General features: G+C 45.0%; 2 protein-coding genes across 2 annotated transcripts in view; both read left to right on the top strand.

Annotated features, from left to right (window-relative positions):
• The window catches only part of LOC144162556 (uncharacterized), a 419428-nt gene that overhangs the window by 116432 nt on the left and 290945 nt on the right, over nt 1-12051 (top strand). The window lies entirely within an intron of this gene.
• The window catches only part of LOC144162557 (receptor-type tyrosine-protein phosphatase alpha-like), a 33806-nt gene that overhangs the window by 3886 nt on the left and 17869 nt on the right, over nt 1-12051 (top strand). The window contains exons 2-6 of the mRNA XM_077693147.1: nt 1252-1387; nt 2178-2327; nt 4902-5001; nt 5095-5171; nt 8295-8423. Of these exons, the coding sequence (XP_077549273.1) occupies nt 1295-1387; nt 2178-2327; nt 4902-5001; nt 5095-5171; nt 8295-8423 (549 nt within the window). The 5' untranslated portion in view covers nt 1252-1294. The remainder of the gene's footprint in view (nt 1-1251; nt 1388-2177; nt 2328-4901; nt 5002-5094; nt 5172-8294; nt 8424-12051) is intronic.

Here is a 12051-nt window from a genome sequence, read left to right as displayed (position 1 = left end):
TTGCAGATGATACAAAAGGCAGGGAGGAACCGTTGCATTCATCACGGCCATTTTTCTTTACACCTTGTCTCAGTGTCAACCCCGTAGATTGTTGGCACAGCATGCTGCACGCAGTGAGTGATAACGACTCGATAAAAAGCCGCTCTTTTATCGATGCCCTAGCGTGCGCTAGAGAGAACTTTAGTAGGAAGAGTGCTGCTCTCACAGCGGACTTTGTGCGGTGCAACGTGCCCATAGGAAGGTCCGACGTTCGCATTAAACCAACTTGCTGCTTGATGTTAGTGTCCCTTTAAAATCATACGCAGGTCTGTTTACTTTGGACGAAATCCTGTCATGGGTCACCCAGATATCCTTTGCATACAAACAAAGTCGCATATAGAAATCTTCAAGACCATTTCGGTGAAGTTTTCTAGGTTTTCAGAAATTTATTGTAAAAAGCGACACGCGCACTTAAGGCAGAAGCGGGAACTATTCTACATGTTCAAGTAGAATTACAATACCTAGTCATGTTCCGAAATGGGCTTAAAAACGGAAACATCTCCACATTTTATGTACTTCGCAAAACATGGGGTTAAGGGTAGACCGAGTTTAACGCGCGAGAAGCGCGCGAACGAAAGCCTATTGCAACCAAATTTTTATGGAGAGGCAAACTCAGTGTAAATAAACATCGCGGGCCAATTAGGAGACACTGCGGAAGGAACCAGGCCAAGCTGGCAAGTATACGGCTATGAGTTGAAAAGCTCTTAATCGGATGACACCATTCCCGCCTCGATGTTCATTAAATCGGTTCCTTATTTTGTTCATCTTCCACTTCATCCTTTTCATCGCCGCGTTGCCTTTTGTCGGAATTCGTTTATTTCCTTCTTCCCGAGCTTCTTTTTCAACGCTCCTTCAGTGTTTTTTTTTCGCCTGATTAAGTGCCAGGACTTATCATTTTATCTCTCACGTCATCTGATCTTATCTCTCACGTCACCTGTCAGAGTTTCGGCTCATTTTCCCTGCCACTGTTTGAGATAGTATGGCTCCCTTAATCTTGCATCTAAATAACCAATCAATATGAGCTATACGTACAGTTTCTCCTAGCCTTAGGATGGCTTTGTTATATTTGTCTTATTATAAATTCCTTAAATATCTACCAAACTATTCCACATATTAAAAACTGTGTATTCCTGCAACGAGTTAGTTTAAGACCTCGAGCCTTCTAATGACAGTCTTGTGTGACTATATTTGCTCGCATTTTTTTCTTTCTAGTGACGGAATTGGTCGCACAGGTGCGTTCGTCCTCGTGGACAGCATGTTGACTCAGGCCGAGGCTGACGGTCGAGTAGACCTTGTGGCTCAGCTCTACGCCATGCGGCAAAGCAGAGTGGACCTGGTAGATTCATTGGTGAGCAGCATTAGACTTTGATCTACGTCACAGGTGATAGAATGAAATGATACCGTCTGGTACTGTGTAATAACCTATAATGCCGGTGTACATCATCCTGAGATATGCATACACCTTTGATGAACAAGGAATTACAAAACGTGGGAGGGAATAAGGTACATCTTGTTTGTCACTCTGGTGTTTAACTCTGTCTGTAAAATTTTTACTGCTGTCCAATTGTCGCGAAGAATAAACCCTAGCCAAGGTATCTTGTACAAGAAAACGTCTTTTTGAAGTACCAGCTTGCGAAATTGCTTAGCCAGGAGACGTGTAAAAAACAAAAAACACCCGTGAACGTGTACATTACGTAAGTAGAATTTTTTTACAAAAGTATCCTCAATGTACGAATTTAAATTTACATATAATATAGTTGTTACTCATTAACCGCTTATTCATTCTGTATTCACAAACAACTTCTTTAATTTATTAACCACTTATTCTTTCTTCATGCACTAACCACTTATTTTATTCATTAACTGCTGATAGCATGGTTATTAAAAACCGTTTTTAGTCATCCCAAAGCCCCAAAACTGTTGCAAAACCACTCTTCCTTCAGTCTACCACCGCAAGGTAATGTTCACCGGGATTTTAATACTGGCTGCAGCGTTTACAAAAACTTCATGAACCATTTCCTTATATTTTTGCTTTTTCAATTTTAGAAAGGTACACCGAGAACGTAACGTGCACCAGTCAAACGACCACTATTAGGAGTTCATTGCAATAATTTTCTTTTTACTATCTAACATTGCAGGAACAATACATCTTTGCGTACAATATTCTGGTGGAGATACTTTGCCCCAAGAACCACAAGCTGTCGATCGAAGAGTTCGTCAGGCTCCACCCGAAGCTGAAAGCCAAGTTCCCTGCAAGTGGCAAGAGCCTGATTAACCTTGAGTTCGAGGTAAACGGTAGCAGTATGACCTCCGCTAAACTTTCCTTATGTGCCTAACCTGCGTAGTACAACTGAACAGCCTGCAACACTTTTTTACTTTCTTCAGCCACAATTGGAGAACGTAGCTCACACATTCTGGGCAACAGCAGAGTAGTTGAGTGTGCATTTTTCTTAATTAATGCGTTTTGGGATGAAGTGGTGACAGTCTTGTATAGGTCTTTTACCTTATTAAGAGAGGCAGTATCATTCATGTCTAAATGAGCAGACATCGCCTTCGCAACAATGAAGTATTACGCATAATTGTAATATAATATGTACAGAAAAAATAAATTCCTACATAACAAGAGACATAAGCTCTAATTACGCAAAAGAAGGTAACAGGACGACGTAAACATAAATCCTCATTTTAATTACTCCTGGAAAACGATATGTTAACACGTCGCTGGTTTAAGATTGTGAGACATAAAAAAACGGCTTTAAATCAACAAAGCAAAACAAAGCTCGCACATAAGAGGGCCAACTGTCCAGAAGGCGACAATTGCCCGACTCAACATTACCCAATTTGCCTGAGACTCGCCTTCACCAACACTGACTCTTTGGAAGTTGGTCTATATCGGACAGGGGGAGAGAAAGGGCGAGAGCTGCAGCGCAAACCCACACCCACGTAGTCCACCTTATCCTGAGCGCCACAGAGACAGTAGGTAACTTTTCTTGCGGGAAGCTTGCAAAATAGTTTGTAAAGTGTTCTTCACAAAGTGCACACGAACGATTTTAGAAAACATTCATGATTGCAACCTGCAACAAATGAGTGCACAATTGAATTATTATGCAGTTCTATTGAATAAGACAAGAAAGTACCCATGTAGAAGTGGGTGACGAAAGCTTGGTAGTCTCCTTCTTCATGGTTTCCCAATCATTCGACCAGAGGATGCTTCTAACGTTGTTGCCCATGTTGCGTTAACCATGCCAGCTTCCAGGCATAACTCATTTTCAAAATATTTAAAATGCTTGGGCGATTATGAGTGGCTGGAGGGAGTATTTTAAGAGCGTTGAGGATATGATTGGTCCAAATGCTGCTTGTTTTCCCTGTACATGGCGCCGGCCACAAAGATGATTCCTAATTGCCACACACTGGTACTAGGAGTTTTCACAGGCATTTAAGAGCGCTCCTCCTATACGACTGTTACCGTCTTTGCGCCAGATTCAATGTTTTTCTTTTTTTTTACATTTTCAAAAAAATCTGTTTTGGCAACGCTATGTCTTGCGAAGATTCGTTCTTTTATTTCTGTTTACTCTCTTATTGTTCAAGAGCTTCTGAAAAAAACAGTGCTACTCATAGTATGTTCTTATAACTCCTTTCTTTGGTGCTTACAATGCAGAATTAAAACTTTGTCCTGGTGTTACCATGAATTTCTGTTGAGAAATACTGTCATCTGAGGTGCGGGATCCTACAAAACTGCAAAACTAACACTGATCCTTTCTCATTCTTCCACCACGAATTACGTTGCAGACCTACTTTTGAATCCGGAAAAAAAGACATTGTGCGTCTATTACAGCGAATAGCACCACCCGTTTATGCAAAGAGCCCAATGTCCTATATTTCAAACGGTTGGGCTAAAATTTTCTCCGGCAACAAGATTTCATTTATTGGTCACAGTCTCGGATAACACTTCCAGGCCTTGTGCTTCGAACTAATATGAAAGCTAGAGTTACCGACAGTACAGAGCGGTACTGCGTGATTCGGTCGGTGGAGAAGGCACGACTTGTAGTTTATATTTGCTTTCATTGCAATTTAGGTAGATATTTCGAAACATATGTTGCTGCAACTGATAGAAAGCTGCCCTATAGCCACGATATGGCTCCAGTGGCGTCACGTAAGGCCGCAAAAACAGCGAGAATTAACTTGGAAGGAGAAAGCACTTTTTGAGCCAGATTAAAGTATTTTTATATGCACAGAGCCTCGGAAGTTGGCTTTGGTCCCACTTTCTGGCTTCGTTATCGAAGTATTCAATTTATGGGTTTGCTGTATCTTAAGAGAATTTAACAGTTTTGAAAAGGTTGACACAAGTGTTGTAGCGGCCTTCAAAAGTGTCTGCATTCTTGCTCAGGGTAGACTCAGCTAAGCATTCAATAGATGTGGCTGGAGACCTTTCGGAGAGGCCTTCGTCCAGCAGTGGACACACGCAAGCTGCTGCTGCTGATGATGATAATTCTTTCTACACGAGTCTAGTTCTGTTTTCGTACAGTTGGGAACACCGTTACGTAGTGCTGGCAATTGCGCCAGTGGCACAAAGTTCAGCACCATACTGAAATGCTAATTAACGTACCGACCCGTGTCATTCTAAATTTTCGGGGAATAAATTCTTCGTTTTACCAAATCTCTTCAGCACAGCCATTTTGAAACGGGACAAGAGAAGTTTTTTTTCACAATGAAAGGGCCTTGTTAATGTGTCTTATAAAAAGGTATTTTCTAATTTATCTATCGGCGACTGCCTTCGAATATGTGTAATACTCGTTAGCCACCACAAATATTGAGCTGGTGCGCTGGATCATCGTCAGTTGTATTACCCTTTATTCCCGCAGGAGCTCAGCAGTATATGCCCCTCTCCGGTTCCAGAGAGCTTTAGAAGCGCTCGCGACGCTAACAACACTTGCAACGATCGATCGTCAAAAATCCTGGCTGGTATGTCACACAAAGCGGGACATCCTTCTAGTCGTGGTGGTGTGAACTGTTTATTGCTAGTCATATTATAAAATTCTGCAACCATTTTTCCAGGGGACAGTCGGAGGCCCCTTTTGAGGGTAACATCTGACGGTTTGAAGACGGACTGCATCAACGCAGTATACGTCGATGTAAGCAACCATTACTTGCATCAGTATGACTTGAAGTGCGCTGTTGAATTAGCTGCGGTGTTTCTAGGAGGCTGTGATTTTCTATATTTTCAACCTCTTTTCTGTTTATATGTGAGGGAAACGAGGTTACGATGTTATTAGCATTTTGAACCCCTTCAAGTCAAAACCATTCTCTTCCAGCTTTGGCATGTGGCGTTTGTTTGCTGAAAACACCAGAGCACCCATTAAAGTAGTTACATCGCCCGCCTCCCCCCAATGTTTTTAAATATTGCATAATATTCTTCGAGAAACAATATTTAACGTGGCAGACGTGGCATGTGCTATAGCTGTATTTTGGGTGCAGAAATATTTGCGAACATGACGATTCTTTTATGCCTTGTTCTGCTGGTATACCTTTTTAATGGAAAGTACAGTAATCCCTCGTTATAGCGAAATCGCTTTACTCGAAATATCGCTTTATTCGAAATTACTTCTGGTCCCAACCCAAACGCATGTATTTTAGACCGCATTACTCAAAGCTCAGAAAGAGTACTGCTGTTCGTACTGCGCATACCATGCTTGGTTTAGTTGCACAGCACTACGGGGCTTGGGGTTGTCTCAGACGACACTGGCCGATTGACGCAAGCTAGGGTGTCTTTCGTGACCATATTTGTCGAGCGAGCACTGTTTCAGCGAGCGAATATTTTCTCCCAGAGCAAAAACAAGCCAGGTTTAAATACGGTCACAAACAAACCAAACACTTGCCACGGTATGCTGGCGCCGTCTAGGTTTGGGTAACGTTATGAAACGCGGGAACGCACCAGCACTGCTGTACAGGGCGGAGACACCCTTTGAACGGTCCCGTGCCGCCGCAATTGGGCCAACGTGCTCAATGCGTTGTTCTTGTCGTTTCCCACGAGACTTAGCAACTTGATACAGATAATATGATTCAAACTTCGCCAGTAAACCGCGTTGCGGCGGTAATTTTAGCGCGGTTTTGAAACAATGACTTGCCTCGGCGGCGAGCGAGCGACCCAAAATGGCAGGGCAGGCGTATACGTGTCTCTACCCTGTACGGAGGATGCGTGAATCAAGGTGCTCTAGGCTGCAGAGCGGTCGGTTCCTGTGATGTCATTGCAGACCCCGAAAACAAACGATTTAGCGGTTGAATCAAAATTTTTACCTAACTTGAATAATTTTTCAGTGAATAAAGCATCGTTTGTATCCGGACAAGCGCTGGGACACTATAAAACACGAGATCTTTCGTATAAAATAAACTTGCATTTTCTCTTCATTGCTGCTTTAAGATCAAATGCTTTACTTTTTCTCGAGTGGTCGCTTATATCCAAATATCGCTTATAACAAAACATTTCGCTATCCCGCTGACTTCGTTACAACGAGGGACTGCTGTACTAAGAAAATTTTGAATGTTATGCTTACATTTCCTCGCCAGCTTTGATTTTGCGACAAGAAAAACTGATCAGAGCGTCCTACATGAAGCAACCCTGATGCTATTCTCAGCCTTCCCTGTGGGCTTGGGCGCTTAAATAGTGCAACATGTACAGCATACCCGTTCGTCTTTTATTGCGTAGCATTCTTTTCGTAATACCTCCACAGGCATGACCGTGTAACGCCCTGCATTTCTACAAAAATGCAGATATCGCTGCAGTCCCACCTTTCGTGTAATCGCCATAATAGCGTAATTGGAGAGAACTGGTAGCACAAAATTTTGAAAAACTAAAAAGTAAGAAAAATGCATAAAAAGGTACGAAAAATGGCGAACAGTGTAACGTCCTGCATTTCCACAATAATGCTGATTTCGCGAGAGTTCCACCTGCAATCGGTAAAATAGCGTAAATGAACATAATCGGTCCAACCAAACTTTTAAAAACTACAAAAATAAAAAAACATAAAAAGACTACAGAAAAGGGCGAAACCTACAACATATGGCATTTCCAGAATAATGCAGATTTTGCGAAAGTTTTATCTGTAATCGTTAAAATAGCGTAAATTGAGATAATTCATCGGACAAAATTTAGAAAACTAAAGTATTAAGAAAACTATACCACAATTACGAAACATGCCGAATCGTGTAACGCCTTGCATTTCAACAATAATGCAGATTTAGCGAAAGTTCGACTTCTAATCATTATTATAGCGTGAGTGAGAAAATTGGAAGACTAACTTTTAAACACTAAAAAAATAAGAAAATTATTTAAGACGGATAGCAACGAACCATGGAACGCCCTGCATTTTCCGAATAACGCAGAATTTCTGAAAATTCCAAATGTAATCGGTAATCCTGATAATAACGTCAACAGATAAAATTTGTCAAAGAATATTTTGAAACACAAAAATAATTAAAAGATTACAAAATTTCCGAAACAGCAAACCGTATAACGCCCTGCATATCGCACTAATGCAAATTTTGCGAATTTCCCACTTGTATTCGTTATAATAGCGCAAATGTAGATTATTGGTCGAACGAAATTTCGAAACGCAAAGGAATAAGAAAAATAAAAAAAAATATACAAAATGACGAACCGGGAAACGCCCTGCATTTTCACAATAACGCACATTTCGGGAACATTCCGCCTGCAATTTTTATAACAGCATAAATGGAGATAAATGGTTGGACAGGATTTAGAAAAACCAAAAATCTTGGCTTTAAAAAACTCTCTCAAGATAAGCGGCATAAGAATCCTGCGCATTATAAGATAAGTTCATGAATTTCTGCAGAACTTTTTGTCTTTAGGCGAAATATACATAAACAACAAGGTTGCAAGCATTCTAGGAGAAACACGTTTTCAGCAGTGGCAGAAAAAACAGTGAGAAAGGACACGACATCAGGAGCATTGCAGCGGAGCAGAGCTTTCATAAAATAATCCTTGTGGCGTGGGGAGCAATTTTGGTGAACTGACGAAACAATTACTTCTGGATTGTGACACCTCGTAAAACATGCAAATGCGCCTAATACAACATCTTTTGGGTAAGTTACAAGTAGCATTCATATAAAATTCTTCTTTTTACCTTTCACTCCCCATAATTTCTCATTTTTTCGTAATAAAGCAAGACCCTGTCTACTTATTTAAGTTTGCTGTTTGTTCTTTTTTGTCATAATAAGTGTATTGTATTCTTTAATAGGGGTACAAGAGGAGCAAGGCATACTTGGTGACGCAAATGCCACTGCTGGAAACCATCGACGACTTCTGGGAGATGCTAGTCGGCAGCGGAGCCGTCACTCTTGTCACGCTTGGGCCCCTTGAAGACGAGGTATGAGTGCCATCAACACATCTATTCATTCAGTGAAAGCTCCTAAACTATAACTTCAATCATTTGAATTTATGTGTAACTTCAACTGAAGCCCTTGGTCCAGCCAAACTTCATAGAATCTATAAGTAGCAAAGCCCGTGTTCAACATTGGGGGTTCCTCCTTGGGTAATGCAAACCACGCAGCACCGTGCCGGCGGCTTGGATGAGGGTAAGGGACCAGAGAAACGTTCCCGTCAGCTACACGAGAAGTCGCGTCGCCTTCGTTACAAAGAGAATGAAGAGATACGGTAAATCGGTCAAACCTAATTTTGTTTAACCGGACGTTTTGGAAACATTTTCTGCGGAGTACCTCGATGTGGGCGCGAATGCATAGGTATGTCGTGCGCTCACAGATAGGGTCGTATCTCAGGTCACAAGCGCAGAAACCGCACTCCAGATAAATGACCCAAATTTTGCGGCCACTCGAAACGTTATGTCGCGAGGTGGTCCAGCCACCCCCGGCGCCTAACAGACCGCCTAACATATGCAGAGACCTAATGTGGACTTGACCGGGCTGCGTGAAACCGCGGATGGAAGGACACGCCGCAACGGGATCCAGAAGGGGGTCCAGGCATTGCCAAATAGGGAGGGAGAGGAGGTTCAACCCTGCCTGCTCCAGCGCGTAACTGTGAAGCGCTCACTGAGGCGGCCGTTAACAAGTAGCCGAGCAGTGACGTTCGAGTAAGCTAGCCTGTGGCGAGTTATATACCCTAACGGGTAGCCGTAGATACATAAAACACCGACCACGTACCGGTGCTCCACCCTATCGACAGCTGTCGTCTGATCAACCGATATGGAACAAACAGAAAGGCCGGTTCTCACCGCGAAGTCAATTAGGTCGCGGGTCAGGGCTAAGCAGGAAAAAAATGGGGTTTGGTCGGCACCAGAATCCCGCGACGCTCGCCGCCGAGTCTGTACACAAAGCAGCCCCGTCGGCGGATAGCCTCGAAAGCGCGTCATCCCTATTTCATATTTGCCGCGCTTTCGAGGCGCTTTTTCAAAGAAAGTGCTACGAGTCGTGCCGTGCCTCCGCCAGATGGCGCCACGGGTCCGCGACCGAGAGAAGACGCAGGGAAACATCCCCCTCGCGAGGGGCACGATCAAATGCAGAGCATTTCCGGGGGCGCACGACGTTAAGTAGTTTGCGTTACGTTAACGTTGTTGCACTTGTGGCAACTGCTGACGAGAGAGGGCTCGTCAGTAGTAATTTGAATGAGTCAACGATATAAGGCGCGTTCTTAGCGTCCCATTCTGTGTCGGCTTTGTGGCGCAGTGGGTAGAGCACCATGTACATTGCGTTCCGCCCGCAGGGTCGAGGGATCGAAACCGGGCGCCGGATAGTATTTTTTTTATATAGTAGGGAGGGGTGCGGTGCGGACTACGGACGTCAACGAGGATGACATCGTGAATTACTGAAATTCTCTGCATTTAAAAAACCCGCCCGCATCTTCTCACGGGGCGAACTCGAGTAAATGCGTCGCAGAGTGGTGGGGCTATCGCGTGAATGTTGCGTAATTGGGTATGGTTTGGGAATGCTTAATTGTTATTTCGTCTTTATTATTCTTATTTATTGAATGACGGAGAAGCGAAGGCAAGGAGTGTAAAGTTGAAGTCTGTCTTTATTGGTTCATGCCGTCAAGCAAAGCATCACGTCAAGCGAAAGCCAAGCAAAGACGCCCTTGAATGAATTCCGAACGCGCGCTCCGGCGCATATATACACACAGCCCGCGTTCGAGGGAGATGAGTACGGAGGAGAGACGCGCATGGGCACACTTCCGTACACAAGCGCGCGAACTTTCCATGCACCTACCACGCCGTTATCACGTGTACACGCCCTGCCGCCGTTACTGTTGAGCGCGACGCAGCCCACGGGTAACTACGACGCATGCGCACACAGACGCCCTCCCCCCGCACCGCCGCAGCTGTTGTTGAGAGCGACGGAGCGCACGGGGTACACGCGCTCCTCCCGCACCACCGCACCTGTTGTTGAGAGCGAGGAGGGCATGGGGGAGAGACGCGCACCTGCGCATCGACGTGACGCACATGCGCAGTGAGCGTGTGGACGGCGGCGACAACATCGACGATTGACATCGCGAGCCTAAGAAATGCTCCGCATTTAAAAAATTGACCGTACCGGCACTCTGCAAGTTTGCGCGCTGCTTAGGATGTGCGAGAGTACATGGCTCATTCGGCGGGCTAGAATGAACGCGACAATATTATAATCAGTGTTAAATAATGTGATTGGTCTGTACGCAACTGAGCCCGAATGGTTTCCTCGTGGCTTCACTATCAGGACGACGTGAAACTCGCGAAAGGATTCGGGCCGCTCACTATGAAGAAGGCCGCTCACCGTTGCGAGAAGCGCACCTCCCACAACGAAAGATAAGGTCATGTGAAACCTTGAGGGGCATCAGGGCCCGAAGCTGCCTCGCCGTTTAGAAGTCTGACGCAATCATACAGCTACCCTGTCGAAACCAGCGCACATAGCCCGCTAGACATGTCATTGGGTACCGATCTCAGTGCCACACAAAACGTCGCTAGGCGTTGCTCAAAGAATTCATCCCGCAACAAGAAAAATGTGCCGTGAAAACCTCACAAATGTTTTCGGAATTAGCGCTTTTGGAGCCTTCCGGCAACATAAGCTGTGGCACTCAGTCCAATCCTGGTACGTCCAGGGAGTCTGCTTCGACGTACCGTAACACGGATGTATCTGACACTTGCCGGCCTGAAAACTGGGCACTACTAGCAGTGTGACAGGACTGCAGTAACATGTGTTCATATCGCGCCATCAATAAAAATACGTGGTCATGCATGGTTAAGGTTAAAATGCCACCCCTTTTGAAAATCCGAAGCCTCCATAGTGTATCGTTGAGCGCAGCAGTGAGGCAGCTTTTACGCGCTCGCCCCTCCCGGACGAGCTCCTCGCGCCAGCACGACTTTAACTCATCCTACGGTAGTGGGCTCCTAGAGCCGCGACGTGGCGGACGAAGTGCGTCCCTTAACGCGGCTTCACTGACCTTATCGCCGCATCTGCTGACGTGACATACAGTCGCCGAAGTTTAGAGTCGCTAAGACTGGCCTGTCATCAGAGATACGCGAAATGCCCGCAGAAAAGAGAGAACGTCGCAGTGCTCAAGATAGTGGCTGAGGTCCGGGGTAAAAAAGAACTCATCCAACCGGCTGCCGGACCGTCCCCTCTCCCGCGTGGTGACAAATCTTTGGCCATGCCGCTGTCCCCACGCGTCGCTGAGTTGGAACGGGCTTTCAAGATCAGTTAGTGCCTTCACGCCTACGTAGGTTTTACCCAGTCCAGGACCACACACATCTCGCAGGGGATTGAGAACACAGTTAAAGTCCCCTTCTAAAAACCTGGGGTTGGGCTACAACATGAATGCATCTAAAGATATGAAAAACGCTGATGAATCGGAGTGCCGCGCTGGTGCATAAACAGCCATGGCTCGCACATGACGATTGAAGAGCAGAAAAGCTACTGCCAGCAGCATGCGCCCTCCAAACCGAACGTGCAGTGAGCCTTGCGTGGTAGGCTGTCTCGCAAGAAAAAAACCCGTACATCCGAAGCTGTCCGATC

The sequence above is a fragment of the Haemaphysalis longicornis genome, unplaced genomic scaffold, assembly GCF_048455015.1.
Source record: "Haemaphysalis longicornis isolate Haplotype H1 unplaced genomic scaffold, Haemaphysalis longicornis Haplotype H1 scaffold_12, whole genome shotgun sequence".
NCBI lineage: Eukaryota > Metazoa > Arthropoda > Arachnida > Ixodida > Ixodidae > Haemaphysalis > Haemaphysalis longicornis.
The sequence above is the reverse complement of the archived record's forward strand: the minus strand, read 5'-3'. Positions and strand labels throughout refer to the sequence as shown.